Source organism: Caloenas nicobarica, chromosome 7 (assembly GCF_036013445.1).
Source record: "Caloenas nicobarica isolate bCalNic1 chromosome 7, bCalNic1.hap1, whole genome shotgun sequence".
Taxonomy (NCBI): domain Eukaryota; kingdom Metazoa; phylum Chordata; class Aves; order Columbiformes; family Columbidae; genus Caloenas; species Caloenas nicobarica.
The window spans coordinates 37,527,694-37,553,767 of NC_088251.1; the positions used below are offsets into that span (position 1 = coordinate 37,527,694).

The 26,074-nt window shown below is 44.2% G+C and overlaps 1 protein-coding gene across 7 annotated transcripts in view; it reads left to right on the forward strand.

Moving 5' to 3' along the window:
* The window catches only part of PRKG1 (protein kinase cGMP-dependent 1), a 432,157-nt gene that overhangs the window by 388,716 nt on the left and 17,367 nt on the right, over window positions 1-26,074 (forward strand). For 4 of the 7 annotated variants that reach the window (XM_065639324.1, XM_065639331.1, XM_065639325.1 and 1 more), the window contains 2 exons: window positions 10,942-11,038; window positions 25,089-25,228. In XM_065639324.1, coding sequence (XP_065495396.1) covers window positions 10,942-11,038; window positions 25,089-25,228 — 237 coding nt within the window. The other 3 variants (XM_065639330.1, XM_065639328.1, XM_065639329.1) reach the window with 3 other exon arrangements.

A 26,074-nucleotide genomic window follows, 5' to 3' on the forward strand; every position in this document is an offset into this window, starting at 1 on the left:
ACTCCAGGAGAAACTGCCTTTACAGAGTCTCTTCCACGTGGAGCTAAAAGGACCTTCATGGGCCAAGACATTGATTTTGCTTTTGAAAGCAATACTCGCACAAGAAAGCAAAATGTTAGCAGATCAGACCAATTAAAAATGGGTTTGACACAGGGTGATACCAGGATGGGGTTGGTTATGTGGAGCCCGGTTTCACTGATCTTTTCCCACAGTTTCATCTGTTTGCCAGAATGAGCAAATGGAGCAAAAAAAACCTCGCTTTGTGCGCACACGTACTTGCTTTGTAAGGAAAAATCTGCTTCCTGCCTGCTCCCGCTTTTTCGGTAGGATGTTATGTAGTATTCCCCATTCCCCCTGCCTTCCTCTTACATGTCACCTTTTTTTTTTCCGCAAAGTAAATTATAATGAAACATGCCGGATGCAGCATCTTCCACCAGCAGTGCCGGCATGGTTGGAGGGCTCCGACGTCGGCCAAATGAATAAAACGTTGAGGGTTTTGCAGAAACACTTTGGGAGGCTTATTCCAGCGCTCCCAGTGCAATCAATAGCTCTTGCTGGTGATCTTCGGGCGTTTTCGGGGAGCCGCTGGGTTGAGAGAACACGTTCACCCATCTGCTCCAGCAACATCTCCAGGTCCTGTCACACGCGGGTCTACGTGAGAATTTGGAAGAGGCTGCAGGAGACATTGTATTATAGTAATAATTTTAATGACCAGTATGATAATCGTTAAATATAATTATTATAATATAATTATTATATTATTATAATAATGAAATATCTCTGGGCAGCCCCCAGAGAAGGGACACCACTTCACTCGAGGTAGACCTCTACTCCTTAGCAGCTGTCAAGCTGGAAAGCATCTAGTAAGTGATTTTTTTTTCCTGCAGGATTAGGTCCATTTGAGGATAAAACAGAGCGCATGCTGTTGTCTGAATCCCGTGGGATTTGAACAAATGTGCAATAAGTAGGGAACACGGTGAGTCGGACAAAAAAGTCTGTCTGATATCAGCGATGTATCGACCAGTTCTCCACATTCTGTAAAACATCTAAGAGAAAGAAAACCGAGTCTCTTTAATGTGAGCATCGCTGTTACCATGGTGCAAATTTAGAGAATTTACGTACACAACCAACATCCTCCATTAAGGCTGGAGGCGAAAGAGCCATTTAATGTTAATGTGCTCAGACAAGCAGATTTGGGGTTCACGGGGTCTGATTAGTGGTTTGCAATTAGATCGTGAGATTTCGTAAAGTAGAAGAGCAATGAGCAGAACTAACCATGATTTGGGCACTTTAAAGCTGTAATTAGACCGGTTTGTTTTTTTTTTTCCTTGAGATCACATCTTGTTTTCCAAGGTTGCAATGTGGCCGTGACTTTTCCCTGATGACTCCCAACAAGTTGACTTAAAATAACTTTGGTGTTCTTCTCTGGTACATAGTGGCACCTTTAAACCAAGTTTTGGTAGCTGGGATTTATTGACCTGACACAGGTCAGTTGGAGATTTAACGGGAAATGGTTTTTTTCCTCGGTACTTCTCATAAGCCTGGGTTTTCCAAAGGAACAAATTAGGAATCTGTAGGTATTTCGTCTCAAGTCAATCAGAAAGGTGAAAGGAAATACCCTTGATGCCTTATCTTTCAAATATATTTTCTTGTCTACAGATCCAGACTGTTAAATTCAGAACTAATAAGGAGAACAAAGGGAAATTAATGGATTGCCTCCTTCCTTATCATAATACTTTTTTTTTTTTTTTCTTCTGAATGACTCAAGGACAGTTAACATCAGGGACAAACAAGCGTGCAACCAAGGCAGGTTTATTTTTCACTGACCTTGTATTTAAGAGCGAGGGTTTGAGTGCTACAACAGAATTCAGAATCACCGAGTATAGCCAAGCTAGAGCTGATTTAGCTGCTGAATCTAGGGGTTTAAACCCAAATTTTATCTCAGTACTGACCCATAGTTTAGGAAGGTAAAATAAGAATTAAAAGCTTTCTTGGAAGTAGGGATGAGGTGGCCAGGACATGAAATCCAGTGGACTACAGCAAGCTGAAGCATATAATAGCTACCTTTTATCTAGTGGGCGTAATATTCCAACAGAATATTATTTTTAAAACTCACCATAAAACTCCAAAAACCCCAGTGCCACATACCAGATGGCATTGAAACGTGATGACAAGGGGACACGTGAAGAGGCAGGGTAGCGAACCAATATTTCTTCCACCCAGCAGCTGTGGCAATACCCATTGCCCAAGGGACACTGGTAGAGACTTTTCTAATGAAAATGTTGAATTGTCAAGGAAACGCGTTACAGAAATATGTGATTTGAACGTGAATTTATTTGGGAAGAAAATATGTTGATGAATAACATTTTTAAATTATCTTTTATTTTCTATTTTATGTTCTTTTCATTGAAATGAAATTAACATGCTAGAGTGCGGCGTTTGAGGTGCCGTGAAAAATCGTTTGCTTTTCCTTAGGATTTTGTTTACATGGTTTTTCAGCTTGTGCTGTTGCTGCCTGTCTTGGAGTCAGCAGAAGTTATTGATGTTTTATTTCTCTGCTGTCACCAAGGAGTTTCCCACCTGGGTTAACCCAGCGCACCACACACGATATTGCCAACAGCTACTATTTGGGCTTCGGTCCCTCCCTGCTGAGCCAAGATCCAGATGCAATACAGTGGCAGTGAGACAGTTTCTTGGGTCTCCAGCTACACCCAGAGTTTAAAAAACAAAAAAAAAAGGGGGAAGAAAAAAGAGAAACAAACCCTTTCCTTAAGCAATATCTTTTAATGCTGTGCAGAACAGGAAACACCACCAGAGGAAGGAATAATTCCACATCCTCCCTCCGCCCCTTTTAATTAAAATGGATTAAAGTCTTGTTTTTGTAAGTCAGTCTGTCCTGTAGAGTATCTTGTTTGAACTGTTTCAGGATGTTCTCGGCATTAAGTGTCTTACAAAAGTGCAAATGCTCTTTTAACCGAGGGTGAAACTGGGACATCCCAAAGCAGGACCCTGAGAGCGAGTCCCCTTGGGAGCATCAGGCGGTTTCAGCAGAAGCTGCAGGAGAAGCGCCTGCATCTAGAAAGTAAAATTTGCATTTCAGTGATGACCTCCCTTTGGCTTTCAGTGAAAACCAGCATCCACATAGCAAACACCTGAAAAGGTGAAATTGGGATTTTAGGGCTTTTTTTTACCCTAATAAAGTCGCTCCCTGCACATCCTGTGTTCAGATAAGTCCCACTCATAGTCTGGCTAGATGGAAGGTACAGAACCCAGTAAGCATAAGCTGTTTAATAAGGTATTACCAACCTCTTGGCACATTTAGGAGTTCAACAATATTAGCTTCGAAGACTTTTTAAAGAAGCCGGAGTGATGAGGTCTTCCTGAGCTGTTTGAACTGACTGTATTTGTGTGCATTCCATTGCATTTCTCAGTGAAATTGGTGTCCATGCATTCAAAGCCCCATAATTCAAACAAACCTTCTGTTTGCTTAACTATGGAAACAACTTACGAGGAGCACAGCTTATGATAATAAACAGCATAAGATCATGTTCACGTTGCCAATCTTTAATTGAAAAGTAACGTGCTTTTAAAATAGGGGAGGGGAAAAATAATTTCTCTGTTAGTTTTTTAACTTTATGTTTTTAATTTCAGATCTCCTTCCCCTTCCAGAGGAAGTTAGAGATGCCATAGCTTTAATGTCTGTTTTAGCTGCCACTCAAACATTCACTTTCTATAAGAAAATCTAAACCAGGAGGTATGCTATTTCTCCTGATGTCAAAGTCATTAAAGGCAAGTACGCTGCGAGCGCAAGTGCTGGTGGGTCCAAGAGAAATTCCGACAACATGAACTGGAAAAGAAAGACAGCCTTTCTTTTCGATGCAATGGTCCACGCAGCCGTAGCTTTCGATTGCATCATTGCCACTGGCACATTGCTTTTAAAAATCCAAATGAAATCTCTCTTGATTTGGATTTTCAGTCGAAGGTGTAAGACTTAGACGGAAGTGGTAGCAGCTAAATCAGGAGTTAAAGCCACTGCACTGCTGACCTCAGAAGGATGATCTGGAAGAAGGAGACCTGACCTGAGGAAAAGCTGGGTTATTAGTTATCATACTTTTCTCCCTGTATCTATCTACAGATACATGTCGATAGATCGATAGACACCTTTTACTTTTTCAGTGTTGTTTGAATGAGAAAAAATGGAAGAGTAGAAGATGAGTTGCATGTTCTCCTCCTTGGCCTTCCTTGGTGCAGGGCAGCAAATCCTCATCCGCAAGTAAATCCTCTCTAACCAAGTCCGTGGGTAACCCCATAGCGCCCATACTGGGTTAGCATTAGGACAGCAAATACCGGGCAGATATTATTTACGGGCACAGTGACGTGCCATCGGTCTGTTGTCTCTGTGAAAGGGCAGAAAAACCCGTTTGGATTTTGGGCAATTGGAGGTCGGTGCTGCCTGGTTCATACAACTCAGGGCTGGGTGGGCAGCGGTGACCTTACTGCCAAGGGGAGAAATCACAGTTGTCTTGTGCCGGTACTTTTGTCCAGCAGCTCAGTGTCTTCGTCATCTTCCCGCTTGCCCTGTCGATGGACATGTCCCGGTAAAATCTTGTGATCCTGTATTTGTGAACGAGCTAATAAATTGTGATAATATGACAGTGCTTGAAATAAATGCAGCTTTACTGTAACATTATGCAATGGACAGTAAAATAGGTAAAGAGACAGTCTCTTTTTTTTATATTTTTGTTCTTACTGGTGCCAGTAATGTTTATTTGAAAGGGACGTTTGAAAGTAAAAAGGTGTGTTTGTGCATCGTGACAGAGCTGCACGTGTGGTACCCAGAGGAAGAAACACAAAATATAGTCTTTTCCCAAACAGAGGGAACAGTATTTAGGAAATATTTATTCTCTGCTATCACTGCCTGCTCTGCCTGACTGTAATTTTAGGGCGAGCATCTTCCTTTCACCCAATGCAAGTCCGTGGAGACCTGAGAGTGCTCTTCACCTTGCAGGATCAGACTCTTAGACAGGTCTGATGAGCGTGTTATGGTTTTCCCCAACAAGATTTTGGGTTCATACCCTTGGGGTGGATTTGTTGCTGCAACCGTTTGTCAAGGAGCATCTACCCCCGCCCCCCCCCAAAAAAAAAAAAGTGTATTGCTCAATATCTGGAAGGAATGCTGGTTAAGAAGGGGTTTGCATGTGGGGTGGGACCTCTGAGAGGACGAGTGGCAAGGCACCGTCGAGAAATACAGATTTGCTCTCAATGCCTCTCAAGAATTTGCTTTCAGGCATTCCCGGGCTCTGGATCTTGCTGGTTGTGTAAAATACACTGTCGCTGTGCCATGCTTCTGTCTGTTGCCTGAATGGGCCTAGATCTTCCAAGCCCCGCTCAGACGGGGCCTAGTTGAAGGTAAGGATCTCGGGTGGACGTGGCACGAGGTGCTTTTTCTTTCACTTTCACCCATTTGACCATTCATAGATTTCCCCTTGCCCAAAGTCACTCAGAAATACGTGAAGCTGAGCTTTTCGGAGTCATTTGAGCAGACGGGGAAGAGGCATGGGAGCCCTACCACCATCCGCTGCATCTGCTCTTCCCTCCATCGCTTTCAGACAACGAGGCCTCCTCGTTACATGAATCCGATTCATGTCCTCTGCCACTTCTCATTCGCGTTTGGGAATCGCATCTCTCTTAACTCAACAGCATGAATCCGATCCAGAAAACCTGCTGTGACTTCAGGGCACCAGGCAGGCAAACAGCTTAGGTGGCTTATTTTGCCAGGGCTAAAATACGTATGTTCAGGTGCGTAGAAAAAATGGTCACAAAATTGAAGATTTGAGTCAATTTTTAATCATTTTAATCAAATTGTTGTCATTTTTTATCAGTTTTTTTAATCATTTACCACAAACTCGTTTTTCTGAAGTGCTGCCTCAGTTGAAGCAGCACGCTAAAAAGAAGCTAGCTATGTTTTGAGAACCATAAGGAGACAGGCTTAGTGGATGCAGAATATCGTTTCCTTTTGTGACATATTTTTCCCCACCCCACCTGTGGCTCTTAGGCTCATTCCGCATGTATCTTCTTGCAGGCTGGGTCTGATCATCACCGTCCAACTATTGCAACTCAAGTTCTCATCTTTGCAGAAATCCAATATTTCTGCGTGCAAAAGTGCATTGCCTCTATGATGGGTGCGACAGTGATCAGGCCAGCCGACAAAACTGACAAAATAGCTGTTAACCAGATGTCCGTCACCGAGGAAAGCTCTGAAATTCTGGGTTTATCCGCCCAAAATGGTTACGTTCGCCCTTATCAGGGAGCTGGTGGTTGGTTCCCATTTGGTTGCAATTTACATCTAGTTGGCAGCGCGCAGGTGGAAAGAAGCCAAGTTTTCTATCGGGATGACAGTTTGGTAACAGATGTCTAATGTTTCCCAACACATTTCGCTCATGTGATAGGAATCGTGAGCTAGTTTAGTAAAGCTGAGCAGTTGGGTAATCACAAATCTTTGCTCCTCACGTTTTCTCATTTATCCTTTTTGTTGCCTAGGTAAGATGATTTATCTTTTTTTTTTTTCTTTTTTTTCTTTTTTTTTTCTTTTGGTATCTGTAGTTTTGGGAGGAAATCATCATCCTAGGAGGTAATCACTCATTTAAATGGTTGGAAACCAAGAAGGCACGTGTTTTGCTCTCCCGTCCTGCATAACAGGCATTGCCCAAACGCTTGGGCTGCGGCTCCTGCGCTGCCGTTTCGCAGTAACAGGACATTTGGACGATGGTATTTACTCCTGATCCCCCCGATTACTCCAGTTTCTCGCATGTGATGTCTGACCGTGCCAAAGAGGAGGCTCAACCGAGGCATTTTAATTAGCGCCTCTTTAAGAATATGTATTTTGTTTGGAATGAAAGAAAGAAATGGTGGAGCCAAACCCCAGCTCTTCCGTGAGAGGGCACTGATACTCATTGGGGTGAGATGATTATGGGAAGCCGGTCATTTGAGTGGGATTTGGTAGGTTGTTCAGATTTGCAGGAAACGTTGGAGATTCCACAGGATCCTTGTGTGTGACCTAGATCTGAGCATTTCTTCCTCCGTAATGTTCTTTGGTGTCCTCCATGGAGAAAACACCTCTCCTGTGAGCTCTAGCAGGGTTGGTTGAGTAGGGTAGGTGACAAACCCCAGTTTTAATAGAAAAAAGGCCCATTAAGAGCGTGTTGGGAGTTGATACCTGGCTTCCCACAAGCTCTCGGGAAAATCTCAGCCTTAATTGTAAAAGCTCTTTCTTAAAGAACAGACTTTTTGTTGGTTTTCCCTCTTTATGTCATATGTTTTCTGTATCTTTTTGTGCGCTTCCAGCAATGATTCTCCAGGTGCTTTGGCCTGTAATAGCTGGGGCAAGAAGCACAATTACCAAAATATTTGGAGAATGGCTCTTTCTTAATTATATCTAATTCAACTGGAGCCAGAAAACCCCAGAAATCTCAGAATAGAAAGGTTAAGCCTTGCACATGCGTAGCTGCAGAATGTCGCTGGACGCTGGTGTGACGCTGATCGGTGTTCGTGCCTCCCGAGATGTCTCCCAATGCACCTCTTAGCTGTTAATTTAGGAATTTAAATCACCAGCTCTCACAGAGGACAAAAAAAAAAGTCATTTTCTTGTTTGAAAAGTCTCAGAGCGCCGGCGTATGGCTGGATATTTAGAATATAACTGCCTTTCTCGTGACACTGCCAGCTACTGGTTGGGAAGAGGCTGTGGCATCAGCAAAATGGTACCAAAATAAATATGCCCTGACCTGACACACATACATTTTTCCCCCAGATTGCTGAGAGATTTCCACGTCAGTTTGCACAAGTTTGGTCAAACTGTCTCTGCCATTCATCTCATCTCTATTCTATTCCCAGGGAATACCCCAAGCGTCCTCCCCGGTATCCGAGCGTAGCGGATTTCTTCAACATGGTCCAGAGGCAAACATTTTCCTAAAGCCACACCAATATTAATTTTTAAACAACTTCTGTGTGTCTTTGCACTGCCCTCTGAATGCCTTAAAACGTCTCTTTTGGAGGTGATGAAATTAAGATATGCCATGTTTTTCACTGTGATTTTGTAGAGCAAGGAGCACACGCTGCAAAACCTTGGGAGTTTCTATTCAGGGAGCAGCACACTCACATCAAGGAAGTTAAAGGACGAATGTTTAATCCATATTCTAAATTTCAGGATGAGGATTATACCCCAATTTCTGATTTAAGAGGTGGCTTGGGAATATTTGCATTTTGATATTTTTATTTAAGTGACTGAAGAGATTTATCTTTAAGCTTTGTAGGGCTGAAGTGCATAGCTCCTGTTAATTTATAGGATTTTGATTTGAAAGTGGACTTTAACCTTTGTAGCTGGAAATAAAACAGAATTCAGACATGACTGTTGTTACTAAGCACCTGAAGGGCTTGCTTGATTTTACAGACATTTGAGTTTCACTATACATTTTTGGAATTTCTTTTGGTTTTTGGATGCCTATTGCACAGTATGTAGAAAACTGCACCCGGTTTGTTTTATATGCCTTATTGCACACGTGTGCACTAACTACACATAAGCAGTCTGTCAAAGAGAATCAGCCAAGAGCTTTCAAAAAGCAATCGCAATAATGCTGCGAGTACATCTTTTTAAGCAAAATAATAAATGAACACCTTTGGTTTTTTTTACTTTAAAATCTATCGGCAGAGCTTTCGGCTTCTGTGACTCGACACACAGAACAAGAAGGAAGTCGGGACTGGAGCGGCAGATCCCGTCTCATGTCAAACTGAGGGATTTTTGGGAGGATTGGTGGAATTTGCAGGGTTGGGACAAGCCTCCCAGCACTGTGCCACGTCTTACCTGCTTTTTGTTCTCTCACATCGCCTGATGTGAGCTATATGGCATTTTTGTAGGACTTGGCCGTCTTTCAGGGGAAGAGGTATTACAGGGGGAAAAAAAAAAATATCTCTGTCCCGTGTGTTTTTGGAGACCCTGACCTTCCCGACACGCTGCCGTTTGGCATCTCTCATCTCCTGCTTGCTCAGCATCCAGAAATCTTCTTTCTTGCGTCCTTCCCCAAAAAGGGAGGCTCCCAAGCCTTGGGCTTCTTGACCTGAAGTTTTGAATCTGTTCTTTGACTGTCAAAATGATCTTTTCTATGCTGGGATTTCATCTTCCTAGCAATTATAAGTCATTAGGGGCATTTAACTGGTCAGGAACGTGATAACTGTGCGTTTATTGTTAAAATTAGACTCATCTCACCATTCTGTCACCCCTCAAATGACGTGTCTGCTGTGATTTAGAAGGGGATGAATAAACACGCCTTTCCTTTAGCGGAGGCAGGTTTTGCGTGCACCTCGTGGTGAGGATAAAGCGATCGATAAGCAGCTGTGTCACACAGGGTTATCCCAAGTTCGAAGCGGGCTGGGGTCCGATTGGTTTCCAAAATCAGCTGCACACGGCTGCGGTGGCCACAGGAGCAAGGTCACCCGGAGGATCTGGTGACAGTGTAAATAATAAAGCAGAGCTTAAGTAATTTGCCGACAGCAGCCTCGAGATAAAATTGCGCTTTATTGCCTTGGATTTGGAGCTTGATGACGTGACCTTTCACCATTCTCGACGCCTCTTTTTATTTTTCCCTTTTAACTTCAAAGTTTTCTTTTGCTCTTTCTCGCCTAATGTCAGTGGAGTTTTAAATAGACTAAAGAAGGTGGTTTGAAGGGAAGAAGTCAGTATATCAATTCCATCCCGTTATTGAATTAGAGACAGGTGTGACAGACAAGGTATTTTAAAAAGATAGAGTAGATACATGTATATGATGGTGGCTAACGCTGTGATGTTTTATCTTTATGCTACCATTACCATGCGCACATGAAGCATCCAGGTGAAATAGCGGATTATGGTCGGTGTGTTAATTGCAAGATATTACAGCTAAAATTAAGCACTGAAAACCAAGCCAGCTCCCCCCCATACTCCCCCCATGCCTCTCTCCATAATCCGTCTCCGCTCTCCTCCCGTATGACTGTGTCACCAGCGGCCAAAGGTTGGACATGCACGGGGACTTCTCCGGCAGCTGAATGTCAAACTTTATTGAGTGGGTGGATCCCGTTCATCCATTTCCCCTCCGAGCCTTTCTAAAAATAGCTTAAACTTTGACGAGGAGCTATTTTAGAGGCATCATATTCATGAGGATAGTCATGGGAAGCTCATTTTGGCAGGCTTGCATGGGTTGGATTTGCATGCTGCCTTAGTCAAGGGCTTGGTGAACTTGCGTTGAGAGCCAGTTGGACACAGGCTAGAGAGCGAGCATCTGGATTTTGGGACCTCCTGGGTTGGGACGTCTACTCCAAGTGAGTTTATAGGAGGAAAAGAAGTGAAGATATTCTTCTAGGAATGTTGATATGTGACTGAAGTCATTCATTTCAGGCATTTGCACACCAGCCCGCAGCTTATCGGATCTGATTTCATAAAACCTGGCTGTGATTTCTCTCCAGGGACCTTAATGATCTTGCCACTTTCAATAAACATTTATAGAAACTACTGCCAGCTTGTGGATAAGAGAAACTCCTATGAGAGACTTTATCTTCCAAAAATACTTAAAGACACCCAAAAAAACCAAACCCACCCACAAGAAGATCAATAGAAAATATCAAAATGTAGTGTTTGCTGGGTAGCTGGAGCTGAATTGCAGTGCCAGACATTTGCATTGTAGGCATGCAGTAGGTACGTTTGCTTTTCTCACCTGGAAAACCGTGCACGTCGGAGCAATGCTATAATTGGGACCAGCAAAACGATGAGTGTGAACAAAAGCAAACTGTAAGAAATAAGATGGAAATGAAGCAGGTAACGGCTGTTCCACGCTCATGCCATTCGGGTACAGTATTGTGCAGTGCTCATGTTTGCGCCTCTAAGAAATTTCCGTTTTTTCGCGTTAAAAAATCCAGATACGAAGCCGAAGCTGCCTTCTTCGCCAACCTGAAACTGTCTGATTTCAACATCATCGACACCCTTGGAGTCGGAGGGTTTGGACGAGTTGAGCTGGTAGGTAACTTTTTCTTCTTTGAAGTTTGTGTGAAGTCCTAGAATAAGTGCTGTGTTAGAAGTCTTCTAATTTTTCTTTGTTATTACACCTGAATAACTGGAAGAAAATTATGTGATGGGATTATATATTTTCTGATGGTCGAAGAAAGCTAAATTACATTTCCCATTGAACTGTATGAATAAATGCTTTAGAATCATAGAATCATTTAGGTTGGAAAAGACCTTTAAGATCGTTAAGTCCAACCTTTACAGCAACCAAGAAGAATTTATGTACTCCATTGAGAGAGGAGTGCACGTCTTCTCTCTCCGAGTGGTCCTGCGTTGGTGGCATTGATTGTCTTTTAAAAACAAGCCGGTGAGTTGTGTGGTCGTTAAGTGCTAAGATTGAAAGAGCAACCTGAAATCTTAATCAGCCAAAACTGGAGTAACGGAGCGATGCCTCTTCTAAGCACTTTCTAATTCAGGACTAGACACAGATCTGTTTGGTCAGCACGAAAGGTGTAGATTCAGTGTCTGAACTATGACAATACTTCACAGAAAACTACTTATTTTTTGGCGGGTTTTTAGAGGGAGGGCAAAATCTGAGCCTGCTTTTTACTCTGCTTGGCTTTTGACCTCTGCAGTCTTTATTAAAACCAAGCCTGAGCGCGAGGAGACTGAAACAGCAGCCGCTGTGTGACCCATTCGAATTATCCACGTAGATACAAAAACTTACAATAGAGAGAGGGAGCTTCGTTTATGTCACGGTGCTGACAACCTGATACCGGACACCAGTGGAGTATTTTAGGAACTCCTGTAAATTAGGGCAGAAAAGGGAACAGAGTTACTGCTGCCACCATGGAACTTCAGGGAAGTCCCCGCTCTGTAACCCCGCAGGAGCCAAACGCAGCCGTAGTGCCGAGAATTGGAAAACAGGCAAATTTAAGTGTTTTGGTGGTTATTTGTGACATAACAGGTAAATTCTCTGTTAAAAGTGCAGTTCTATGCGATTTGTTTATGCCTTTTCCTATTTGGATGGATGTAAAATCGCGTGGAGGAGAGCGCGTCCGTGAGAACGCTGGTCCCGTCCTGGGGACTGGGCGCTTATTTCTTTATTTATTTGATATTAGCAACTGTTGTTTTGGAAGAGAGTCCCAAGAGCTCAGGTGTAGCCTGGGAAGGTTGTCCTTGCCCCGCTCCTTCTATAGGCATCTGCTGCTGAGGATGCTGAATTCAGGTTGTGCTCAACCTCCCTTTTGAAGGTCCTTCCTCCTCTGTTGACAACAGTATAAAGCTCAGGAGATTTGTCTCCTAAATTAACATCACCACTGGCTTTGCCACCTGAGCTGACCTGCAGTGAGGGACTCGCCGGTTTGGAGCTTGTTTTGGAGCTCGTGAGGTTTGTTTTCATTTTTAAGGCTGTTTTGACTCACGCTGTCAAGCTTTGAAAACCATAAGGTGTTCCTGGGAAGGCGCATGAGTTTTGTCTTCGTGAGGGGTTGCTTATGGGACCCCATAAAAGAAAATTCGACTGTTCCTGGTGGCCATGGGCCAGTCCTCTGGCTGCTCGCAGAGTGAATTTGGAAGCTGTGAGATGCTGACCAAACCCACATCTTAGCGATGCGTGACGCTTGGTCAGGCGTGAGGAAGAGCAGGAGTGGACGTGCTCGGTTCCTTCAACAGATCAGACTGGAATCAGGTAGAGAAATTTAAATTTTTGGAGATTTCCAGATCTCAGAAACCTCCAAGAAGTCCAGGTGCCACCTCCGCAGCCTGCAGAAGCCTACTGATGGGAGAAATGTTTCCATCATCTCTTGGGGATTTTCTTCAGTGGTGGGCGCCTCTCTCCTGAGCAGGAAAACACTGGCGAAGGTCATTTGCTGTAGTTCCTAACCAATACTGAATTACACCCAGAAGAATAAAAGATATTTAAAAGTTTAGCTTAACACTCCGGATTTTATTATTTTTCTTTACCACCAAGGGAGATTTTGTTACAAAAACAAGAAAATACTCTTTTTGTCAAAACTGAGCCTAGAATTTTACCTCTTGCTTCTGTCTACTCCATGAAAAATATGTTTTATAATTAAAGGCTAAAAAATGAAATGGAATTGCCTCTTTTATTGCCTGAGTGTGTGACGGTGCCTGCTAATGCACAGCAGCATTGGAATTTTTTCCTGGAAAACATTCACATTTTTGTGCTTTCCAAGAGTCAAATTGATCAAATAAATTAAGTACATTGCAAGGAAGAGGATTTTTATAGCTTAACCGTGTCTGCTGTGGGCAAGGGCCCCCAGGGCATCTCTGTACCCTTCCAGAGGGCAACTGGTGGTGTCTGGTTGGAACCTGGAATGTCTGCGATTTAGTTTGTGTCTTGCTGGCCAAAAAGGAATAACGCTCCCATTGGTCTGCGGTTTAATTTCCAGCCGTGGTTTATATTGATATAGGCTGGTTTTGCAGACACCTCTGTGAATGGTGCCTGTTTGCGGAGGTCACCCCTCAACGCATTCGTACACAAGTATTGTGGCTTTTAGGTGAGACAGCCTAAAATTTAAATCATTTTCAATTCTGTGGAGATGACATGTGGAAATATCTTTTTGCCCTGGTTTTCTGGGTAGTTTTATTTTTTTTATATGTCGAGAGACATTTCCAACTGATTTGCATTGGTGTCGTACATTGTTTGCTCTGTTTTTTGAAGGCTGCCAGATACCTCTTGCAATGTGTCTTGTCCTTACCAATCCTGTTCTCCTTCTTCATCCCCAGCCGGACGATGGAATCCAGGCTTTTTTGTCTTTTGGCCAGGCTGGACGGGGCTCTGAGCAACCTGAGCTGGGTGAAGATGTCCCCGCTCACGGCAGGGGTTGGACTAGATGAGCTTTGAAGGTCCCTTCAACCCAAACTATTTTGCGATTCTCTGGAGGGGAGAAGCCAGCTGAGCAGTGGCTGGGCTATAATATTTTACACAAGGACCAGCTCTGCTGTAGAACAAGAGCAAATCAAGGATTAGTTCCCTTACAGCAGGACTTGTGTGATGCTCAGTGTTTGAAAAGCCCGGGGCCGGCAGTGCCGCGTTCCTAGGACAAGCCACCCAAATTTCGGAGGGCTGCGAGCTGGCGCCACCTCCCTTAGCAGGGCAGAAAGAAAGCATTGGAAGTGATTTCTTGGTTTTTAACAGCATGGATTAACAGATGCGTCCACTGTTTTTTGCAATTCAGCTTCTCAGCGTTGTGCCAGTTGAGCATCTTTTGTGTTGGGATCCAGGCGTTTCCATAGTATGTTGGAATAGGGAACAAATACGTCATCTCGGGTTCATATCCCACCAAGCGCTGCTTTGCAGAGGATGGAGCTGTAGGTCAGGAGTCCTCAACCATCATAATTGTCTCTCCTGAACTTTATTGCTCATATCTTTGTTCTTTAATTTCCTTTTAATTTAAGTCCTGTGTTTCTAATCAACCACCCCAGGTCAGTTATTTGAAATAAAGGCACCAGAGTATCTAAACGTACAGGGGTTAGAGCCATTATTGCTGTGAAATCAGTTCATGTAGGTGATGGCTGAGCACAGGCAGAGTGAATATCAGGTCCAAACCTCAACATGTGCCTTTTCGCTATATTGATTTATGCACTTATCATTTCTGACAATCACTCAGCGATAGGGGAAGGAGAAGATTTTTCAATCACTCCTGTTGTTATAAAATTGCAAAAATAATGTATTTTCTCTGCACTCCATCACAAGCTTGATTGAGACTTGGTTTCAGCTACATCTTTGTTCGCTTCTCAGGGCAGTTACGCCAGTGAAAACCTATAGACTTACCCACTGTCCCTCATGTAGACAAGCCTGGAGGGAGCTTCTGCAGCCCTATGGGTGACATATGGCCTGGGACATCCTGAAGGCAGCAGGCAGGTTAAGGACAGTCTCAACTTTTAGCCCTGACTTGACAAAACATTTAATCGTATATTTTAACGTTCAGCGGTTTTGCAGAAGTTGGTGGCGCTTAGAGCCACATATTTCAACCAAGTGGTCATGAAACCTTGGGCTGGAAGGGACCTGAAGAGGTCATCGTCCACGCAGAGGCAAATATACCTGATCACTTCTAACCAGCTCTCCCTAATTTGTCCTTGGAGTCTTTAGGGAGGGAAACTCCCAGGAAGGTATTTCCTAATATTTAACATCTCCCTGCTGCAGTTTTTAGTACACTTGTAGTACAACTACACACAACCCTGGAGACTGGCTTGTGTTTGAAGACCATTATTGTGTGAACCTGAAGAACTCTTTTCTTTAAAAGAAAAAATATGCTTCTTTTGAGCTTCACAGGTAATTGGTGCTTTCCAGGCCCGTGATCAATCTGGTTCCTCACTGCCCGGCTGGCTCTCACCAATTTGGAGCGATGCCCAAACCAGGCGCGTTAGTCCAACCTAGAGCTGGCTCAAGTAGAGCCGGACAACGAGGGGCAGCGCTTGGCCGCTGCCGCCCGGTGTCCCTTTTATTTCAAGTCACGGCTTCAATTTGTAAAAATCGGGTTTGATTCCCTTCCTCTTCTCAAAAGCGCTCCCAGCCCTCTCCAGCTTGATTTTAATAGATGCAAAGTTAATGACATTCTTCTTATTTCATAATCAGAGGCATTAATGAAAGTGTTTTATGGTGCCATATATCCCTTGAAGTCCTTTTGGCTTGATGGTAGCCCCTAAAAGATAAATTCCTTTATGATATGGAGATTAATAAAGACACACACATAAAAATGAAGCCTTAATTTCAACCACATTTTGCTGGTGCTGTACAACACCTTTTTAAAATGGACAGTAGAGCGTTTTTCATTTTTATTCGTGTTTTAAGAGAAATCTGGCCACGGATTATGAAGTGCATTCAAATTTATTATAGCCTCTGGCCTATTTTGTAAACAAAACCATTAGTGAATTAATTAGATGGCGAGCAAAAAAAACGTCGTAATTGTCTTCCAATAGACTGACAGATGCATAATTCAGATATTTATTAGTGGTAATTTCCTGTTGCATAGCTATCCTTTTGTTCCAGCTATTTTGAAGCTTTTTATTAGAAAGATCAGTCTTCTCTTTGAAATCTCTTCATTTTCATTTTCAGTTGTCAGGAATCCTTTGGCCTCCTTCCTTTTGAAAGAACGGGCATTTTGGGTGCCATCAAGGTGAGGAAATTTGAGATTTAAGTGAGGGATTTGAAGATCAGGTACCTGAGTAAATCCCACATTCATCTGATAACAAAACTACTGCTGTGGAGCTGAGCAAAATGATAAGTATTTGGCCCTTTTTTTTTTTCCTTCCCTTCTTAACTACATGCAGGATGCTTCATTTTAATGATACTGTCAGGTGGGGCTGGACCACTGCAGAGGCATTTTTTAATGTTTCTTTTGATTTTTAATCCCTAGTGGAATTAAATACATCCTTTGTAGATGGAAACATATTCTCAGGACTTGTCTGTTGATGGGAAGGATGTTGTCGGGGTTTGGGAAGAGGAGAGGCCGTCTGAGCTGGGAGGCTTCAGCGCCAGTTGGAGACAGAATTGAGATGTAAAAATAAGTGCTATATTGCAGACAAAGCCGAATTCAGGAGCGGGGCCGGATCCCATATGGGGCTGGAGAGTTTAGGTCCATCTGATATTTTCAAGAAACCACAGTAGTGAGTTTTTCCATTTGGTTTCGCATATTTTAACTATATAACCCTTCTACTGCTGTTTACTTTTTATTGGAATGATTTTATGCGTGAAGCAGTTTACATTCCTCACTGCTTTTTAGCCTTTTCCTTCTAGACATTTTTGAAAAATAATATTTACCTCTGGGCTTTATAGAAAGACATGTTTTAATATATTTCCCAATGCCCTTGCTTATAAAAAAACTTAGTTGTACATGTTGTCAGTCATTGAATATAAATTTTCAGTACAGAGATCAAAACATAGAATTACAGGTTTTTAGCATTCAATTAAGCAACTTTAATTGTTAAATAGCTCAGGTTTTCTAAGGAATGCACATTTTTTAGTGTATACTTCAGTGTATTCATAGAGCGTAATTTTGCAGTTTATTTTCCTGAAGAGTCCCATAGCACTCAGACTGTTTTACAGTATTTATTGCTTTTCCAACCAGTTGAATCTAGACTTTTTCAAAGAAAATAAAGGCACTGTCACGGACAGTTTCCACCCTGCTGCCCCCTTGTAATTACTTCTTGATTCATCCTTCAAAATTTCACCCTCTTAAAGACTTGATTTTTACTCCATGGTTTTTCTTCCCATCTTTGATGGGGTTTTTTTAGTCTTGACTTATTTTCCAGCCTAACCTTGCCTGTTGACACACAGCTAACCCAAAACTAACGTGATGTTGAGAACGAGGTGGAAAGGACGCAGTGAGAAGCATCACGTAGCCCGTTTATAATTTGGATAATTTCTTTGTAAGCCTGAGGTCAGGAGATCCTTAAGGAGATGTGCAAAGTACCTTCAAAACCCTGACAGAGACATCTGCAATACCGAGCACCGCAAGAGGCTTTGGGGCATAAATATGAGCAAGGTAATAATTGCTAATAAACGGAAATAATGGGTAGAAAGCCAGTCGTAAGGCAAAGAATATGAATATGGGGAAATCTGTTTCATCCTGGAAGAACATAAATATATTTGGTACTAAAAGCACGCTGGACTCTCGCTGGGGAAGGGAGAAGTCGCCGCTTTGTTCGTGCAGCAGCTCAGCTGTTGGGATTAACAGAGCTCAGCTTGCAAGTGCTGCGCTCAGCAACAGCTGCTGCTATTTTCGGTGTTTTGAATGCATCTCGCTCGGAAACGGCGGAAAATAAAGGACCTTGGACATACCCAGCCAGCAAAAGCGTTTGCACTTTGGTTCCCGAGCGCTGCGGTCGAGTCGATTATTATTTAATGTGATACAGAGATATTCACATTTTATGATAGCACCGATTTGTGGCTCCATTATATCTGAATAATACACATCGAGGAAAAAGGAAAATTAGCCAAAGCCCTTTGGAAAAGCATTTTTGTCGTTATAGAGGTATCACCGTGCCCACACGGGGAATTCAACAGGAGACATGAGCGACAAAAAACTTGTCTGCGAGTCGTGGACGTGAGAGTTCAAGAAAAGCTTCTGTCCAGCTCCTCAAAGCTCACCCTTCCTGCATGTTTAGGATAAAACCACATCTCCAGAGTAAACGAAATATTTTTAACTCGCACAAACTCGGCTCCCTGTGTGTGTTCCCGTTGAGCTGGGAGCTCGGCCAGCTGCCTCGAAGATCAGCAGAAAAGGCTCGTGAGCGCTGTGAAAGTTCACGTTCAAATACCTCCGTTATATCAGCGGGAAGAAATCTGGGGATTTTTAAGTGGCCAACACCATTCCAGCTGTACCGTCTGTACAGCTGCCAAAATGAAGGAAGGATAAACTATAAATATAAATTTGCATTCAGCTCTGCTTCCGTGCCCCTGGCTCTGTTGTTCGATGGTTGCAGGGATCTGAACAGGGTACCATAGTGACAAATAGTATCTGTAGCAGCTCCCTGGAGAAAAATAACATAATTGTAGGGCTTCTTGGAAAACCCACGGCCATGCAAGAGCTGTAACCCACAGGTACAACATCTGCGGTAAATGGGAATTCAGAAAATTGGGAGAAGTTCTTTGCTGCCTTCTCCTAGAAGATGATGCAGGAATAGAAGACCAGACATGAATGAGATGGGTGCAGTTAAAATAATTTGTCCTCAGGCGAGTTATGGCAAGGTTCAGGCACTGCACTAGTCTTCACTGAAAATAAATCCTTCTTTGGGGGATTTTTCTACATCCCGGTAAATATTTATTAAGGTTTACAGATTCTCAAGGTCACCTTGCATTGTATCAGTTGGGCTCTCACTGGAGTTGCAGGCAAGTTGTCCACATTGCAGACTAGATATAATACACATATCATTTATAGTAAATAGAGACAGAGAAAAAGGAAGGATAAGAAACATTCAGATGGATCCATTTACTCTTTTTTCCATCAAGGCCTGGACTTTGTCTCATCAATATCCATTTTCCCAGAAAGTCTGAAAAAGCAGTAAACTGTAAAACCATATTTATTTGTACATGAATTATAGCTGTGTCTAAAAAAAAAAAAAGAAAAAATCAGGCCTCAAGTTCACTGTGTGTTTTGGAAGTTGCAGAAGTTTCTACACCGTAAAGCAAAGCAACGCTTTTGGAGCAGTTCCAACATTTTCATACAAGCACCGAGAGGCCAGGAGAAGCCAGCTGAGGTCTGATGAAACAAGGACTTGGAAAAGCAGGAGAGGTTGGATCTGTTCTCTTTCTCTTCTCCTCTCCATCTTTCCTTCTTTTCTCTTCCTCTTCTCCCCTGCATTTGCGTCTTGTCCCAATCTTGTCGCATTCCTCTTCTACTCAGCTCACCACCAAGACATCTTCACCCCCTTCATATTGAACTTTCTAAATAGTTTTCACTGAAGCAGCGTTACTTTCTCAATGCTGAGAGGTTCCAGGTAAGCCCTGTGAATTCAACTTTTTAGCAACAAAATGAAGCCTGTTTCCCTGCCGTGTCCTCGTGTCCTCTTCAGGAGAACTTCTTTTTGAGCATATTTTTGGATAGTGACCCATCCGTTTGGGTTCGCTTGGGGGTAGTGTTGTCACGATGACTCAGGCTGCCAAAAAAACGCATGGTGACGTGGGAGTCAGGCATGACGCTGAAGCACAGGCAAAGAGGAGCTGATGAGGTGATGACACCAGATGGACGGTGCTCCTCAAGTGACATGTGACAGCAAGGCACGTGGGGAGGAGGCAGCTTTCTTGGGCCCCTCTTCCCTCCAGGGCTTCACCCCATGGTATTCTACCAAGAAGAACCCTGAAGAGCCCAAAGTCTACTCTCTTGAACTCCACCATTTCGTGGTCACTGCAGCCAAGGCTGCCCTTGAGCTTCACGCTCCCCACCAGCCTCTCCTTGTTGGTGAGAACAAGGTCCAGCATAGCATCTCTCCTCGTTGGCTCCGCTATCACTTGGAGAAGAAAGTTACCATCAACACATTGCAGGAACCTCCTGGGTTGCTTCTGCCCTGCTGTGTTGTCCCTCCAACAGATATTGGAGTGCTTCAAGTCTCCCAGGAGGACCAGGGTTGTGAACGTGAAGCTGCTCCTGTCTATGGAGGGCCTCATCTTCTCGGTCGTTCTGGTTGGGTGGCCTGTAGCAGACCGCCACTGTAATGTCACCTGTCCCTGCCCTCCCTTTAATCCTGACCCATAAGCTCTCAGTTGGCTCTTCATCCATGCCCAGCAGAGCCATCCCACCACGTCTACATGATGCCAGTAAGATCACAGCCCTGCAGGTCTCTGCACATCTCCAGCTCCTCTGGTTTATTCCCCATGCTATGTGCGTTTGCATAGAGACATTTGAGCCGGGGCCCCCACTGAAGCTGTGGTACAGGCTGCAGAGGCTGGAATTCCTTTCTTCTGCTCTTTGGGTGTTCTCCTGCTGACCTGTGACCCTTCTCCAGGCCCTGGGCATCCATTGCTGGCACCGGCATCAAACTGGGAGGAGTGGGATGGATTGAGGTTCTCCTCCCCCGACAACTCTAGTTTAAAGCCCTCTTCACCAGCTTGGCAAGCCCCTGACCAAAGATGTTCTTCACCTTCTCTGACAGATGGACCCCATCAACCCCAGTAGACCAGGTCTAAGTAGCTGAACCCCCAGCTGCGGCACCAGTCCTGTCACCATTTGTTGCTTTGCCATGTTTGACTGGCCCTTTGAAACGGCGAGGATCGATGAACAAACTACCTGTGCTCCAGAGACCCTCACCACCACTTCCAGGGCTCTGTCATCCTTCTTGATACTCCTCAGGTTGCTCCTGGTGCCCACATGAGACAACAACAGCTGGACAAGGCTTGGTGGCCTCTCGATGATGTCCCTGATATGAGCCCCTCTCCCTCTTTCCTTTTCAAGTCTGCAGAGCAGTGAAGCGGTTCTGCAAGGGCACCTTGGGCTTCCGGGGAAAGTCTCTTCCTCCCACTATCCAACCATCCATCCAGCTCCTTCTGAGCCTCCCTGGTGTTCCACAGCCTTCTCACCACCGTGCAAACGGCTACGCCGTGCCCTGGGTTCACCATTTTGGGGACTATTGCAGTAGAAAGGATGGTGCGGGGCTGCTCTCAGTGGAGGTTGGACGTTTGGCTCGCTTCGCATTTTGCGGTGAGTCCGTGCAAGTTGGAGACAGAATTGCAGACACAGACCACGTGTCGGTGATGAGATGGACCTAAAATGGAAAGCTGAAACGTGGGTACGAAGGTGGAGAGAAAGGGCAGGAGTCTACTCAGTGCTACAAATTTTATTTCTAATTTTTTCCTGCCACTGGACCTTTTAGCAGATGAACAGCTTTAATATGATTGCTGAACATGGACATTTACAGTGGCCTCGATGTTTGCTCTTACCACTTCATCTCCGAGAGGTCATTTTGGAGATTTTTGTGCTGGTGAAAGGGCAATGACTGAGGAAGGTCAGTGTGAGGAGAGGACTGAAAAAAGGAGGAGGAAAGGCACCAGAAATTCTTTTAGCTCGCAAAAAAATGGCTGAGAGAGCTGGAGGTCGGTGGTTTCCCTGTGTCCATCCTCAGCGGCTCGGCTGCTCTTGGAGAAGAGCGATTATTAAAACCCCAGGCTCCGGCCGGTCTCCACCGAATCGATAGTTCCGGGGCCTTTGAAATGAAAGGTGTTGCTCCCAGGTGAGGGAGAGCTGCTCTCGTGAGCTGTGCAGCAAGGACGGCTCCTTTGCAAACTGCCCACCTTGGCCAACTGCACGTTTTTCCCCTTTCTGAAGCGTTTAGGAGATTTTCGTGGTGGGTGTCTGTGGGACGCTGAGCTTCTGCTCCTCCTCCTGAGCCAAGGGGCAAAATCCTTGTGACTTCTGCGGCTCCCTGCGCTATTTTCCTCATTATAATTGGAGAACAGGGTGGTCTCAGCAGCCCCTTCTCATCTTGTCAACGTTAATCCTTTTTTTCTTTTCTAAATAAAAAGTCCAGGTGACTCCTAGATATTTTTTTTCCTACTTTTGAAATTAGATTGAGGTTAAACATGGTTTTTTTCTATTAACTATCATGAGCTTAATGTTATGAATTACTGGTTTTAAGAGTAATAGAAGTGACCTAGAGCTCCGCAGCTTTTCGTCATAAAAATAGTCCTTGTAGTTCCCCCATTTGGCAGAAACACCAAAGTAAGAGGAGGACTTGGACATGTTGAAGAAGGAGGAGAAATTTGCAGAATTCATTTTCCAGGTGGACAACCAGGTAATCCAAACCATAAAATTTAGATTTTGTACCTCAGCGGCTTGTTTTGGTGCATCAGCACATTTAATGCAAATAATTCCCCTCCACGCTCTCCAACTCTCACAAATCCCCTGTGGTATGAAACACGACAGGAGTGGGAATGGAAAATGGATTTAAATTCTCCTGTGGCATCAGGTCAAAGCCTTGCATTAGCTAATTGTAGCCGCCCGATTGTTCTATATTTAAACATTTGTGGCAGTGATAACATCATCAAACCACTGCCTTCTGCTTCCTCATAGTAATTTCCTTTCTTGTGCTTATTTAGAACCTGTGCAAGCATGTATAGGGAAGCAGGTTACTTCCCCAGATGCTCCATCATGTGCCCAGGCATCCCTGAAAAAAAACCAGTTATTAATAAAAGAAATAGCCTTTTTAATGAAAAACATTAAAATGAGGTAGTCAGAATTCACGGTATTAAAATGATAATACTAGAAGGGAGCACATCAGGATTTATTCATACTACCCTTCATTATAAAATATTGGAATTTATTCATCTGGGTCTCTAGCAGGTTGTTGCATTTATTTTTAACACTGGTGCCTAGTACAGACTAACATTAGGAAAATAGGAATTTATGTTTCAAGTAAGTTTAGAGCGCTAAATAGCTTTTTTAAAAAAAAAAAAAGTTTCCTGTCCAAATTGACCAAGAAGCATTCAAATTTGCTACTGGAGTTACTTTCTTGGTTTCACTGTTCATTATTGTTTGTCTGTGGATGGCCTAGCCTTAAAAAATACAGGCTGAAAGAAAATAAATCTGGTCTGTGATATCGAATAGGGATTTGCACAGACTTTCGTTTGAAATCATTGCGTGGCAACTAATCGCGCTTGTCCCTCACCAGATGTGACAGGAAACCACGCGATCTGGTTTGCCCTCAGAAGCAAGAGGGATAACTTCTCCAGATCTAAATGCTTAGTCAGAATGAACCTTAATTGATTTTTTTTTTTTTTTGCAAGCATTAGTAAATTCTGCTCAGCCCAGGTTTTACCTTCGCTTTCCTCCTGTCTTCATTCCCTGTGCGTTGCCTCACTTCTCTCCCTGCTCCCCTGAAACAGCCTGCTTTGATTTACATTGGATAATATCAAATAATTTACTTCAAACAGTTGAACTAGAGTCCATATGCCATTTGTTCAAAATGAAAAAAAAAAAAAAAAATAAAAAAACAAACCCTGACCCAAAACCAAAAATATTTTTATCACTTTCAGCCTGCCATAAATGCAGAATTTCTTTCTGCTTTGAGCCGTGGTCAAACCACAGAGCAAAGGCAGCGCCGTGTAGCACCAGTTCAATAAATAACTGAGCAGCTCTACTGCGGAGATGAGGAAGAATGTTTTTCTTTATTTTCTGTGGATTGTTTAGGTCTTTGTACCCTGTCTCCCTGAAGATTAAATGGCAAACGCGGGCTTCATGCAAAGCTAATAATTACAAGTCTCAGTGTGAAATGCAGAGTAGCGCATTCTTTGGAAAAAGAAAAGTTTCATGTGGGCTTGGAAATGCTTGTGGTTGCGGGGAAAATAAGAAGCCACAAATCTGGGGACCGAAAGCCTGGGTGGTTTTAAAACAGATACATGCACACATATATACATCTTGAAGAATTTAGGATGAAAACTTTGGCTGCGGACGGGTGGACTCTTTATGAGGGTTTATTTCTGAATCCTTTATGGTGGTGGAAATCTCTTTGCCCGCTGAGAATCAGCCTTTTGGGGTTGATTTCCTTAGGCGATGCGTGTCTTTGTGGCCAGCCGAGTGCCAGTTTGATTCCTGACAAAGACGGGATGCTGAGGACACCCTCCCTCCTTGCATCTTCCCTGCGACCTGGACCGTTAGGTGAACGAAGCAAATGCCGAGGAGAGTGTTCAAGGTCACGGTGTGCAGCCTGGGAAAAGCGTGGAAGGTGCCATGACTCACATCAGCCCCAAGAAAATATAAAAATAGATGTTCTATTAAATACATTGTGGTTGCATGGATGTTGTCTCCTAACCTACAAGGCCAGCTGGATTTCTGATGGGGCTTTATGACAGGCAAGAAAACCGAAATAGAAGTCACCAAATGGCACCTCTTGCTATAAAGGGGGGAAAAGCATTTAACTGGCGATATCGTTGTGAGCAGCTGCCGGGGGAATTCAGCAAACTAAGAGGCCTGGTAGGTGTGTGACGAGGTTCCTCTCTCGTTGGGCAGTGACTGAGAGGCGATGGCCAAGATGGTTTGGGCGGCTGCGTTCCATGGCTGGGATGGGGACCGGTCCCTCGGAGCGGGCTGGGGATGCCTCAGGGCTCAGAAGTTACCAGGGTTACTCCGACAAGCAAGCAAACAACCTCGTCTCGGGCTAAAAATAGGTTGCTGAGGCTTAAGGTTAAAAGTGAAGATGTGACTGAGCGGTGCTGTTGAATAGCCGGCTCTGCTCATCCTCTACAAACATCCAAGGACCGCGTTTCCCCTGCCAGAGCCGGTGCATTTGTTACTAGCGACAGAAAAAGGCTCTGTGAAAGTTGTACGTTAGCTAGCACCGTCTGACCTGAGCGGAACGCCGACGGTTGGAGTTCCCCTAGAGCGCATGAGAGTTTTAGAAATGGCTTTTCAGTTTAGCGACAGGCCAAGAAATTTAGAAATCTGGTTCATACCGAAGCGAAGCTGATGACTGGAGAGGTGAGAGAAATTATTTGAAGGTAGGGAGGTGGGATTATCTGAAGGTAGGGCGGTGGGTTTACAGGGTCCCCATGCAGTGGGGGGATGCGCCCTGCTCCTAACCGGTGCCTTTGCTTGCTTTACCCAAGGTGCAGTTGAAAAGCGAAGAGTCGAAAACGTTCGCCATGAAGATCCTGAAGAAACGTCACATCGTGGACACGAGGCAGCAGGAGCACATCCGCTCGGAGAAGCAGATCATGCAGAGCGCGCACTCGGACTTCATCGTGAGGTACCGTCCCGTGGGGGAGCACAGCACGGCTGGGCTCGGCGTTTTGCAAAACCACGCAGGGGTAACCCATCCGTCGCTAGAAAAACACTTCAGCTGCAGCTTCCCTGCAAGGGACTGCAGATAACAGTGCAAAGAATAAGGTCTTCTCCAGGCAAACGTGAGATTACTCTGCCCATGAGGGACATCTGCCCAAGCCTAAACTAAACTCGAGTCTAAACTGGTTTGTTTTGTCCCTGTGCCGTGCTCATGGGGCTTTGTGGCTCCCCCCGGCCTGGGCAGAGCTGCCGATGCCGGTGGGTGATGCTCCAGGTAGATAGATACACACAGCGTGACTTGGCGTTGCCACTGTTAAAGGTTGTTTTTCCTTCGTCTTCTGAATTTTCCTTCCTGCAAAAAGAAACTGAAAGGCAGGGTTTAATTTTTCAACATCATGTGCTGCTCTGTGAATAAATAGTTGTATCCAGAGCTTCTCTTTAGGGTGTATTAGATCCAACTCAGTGTCCCTTGGCTCATCACAGGCAAATGCACTAAAACCATTTCCCTCCCCTAGACCTAAGCAGATGCAGTTCTCCAGTGAATAAAATCAGGTGCTGGACACTTCTGTTGGTTTTAACCCTAACGGTGAAGTTTTCTGACCCTTCAAGGATTGTGAGTACATCAACCCGGCTCCCAAAAATTGCTCCGCAGAGACATAGTAACCCAAGAGCGAAACGAAACCCCTGCAATAAAGCAAAGGCGAGTCCCCGGCCAGGATGGACACCCCGTTTGTCACCAAGGGAGTGTTTCCTTCCTGGGATTCCCTCGGAGCCCGCAGCTTCACCTCTGATTCATGGGTGACAACTGCAG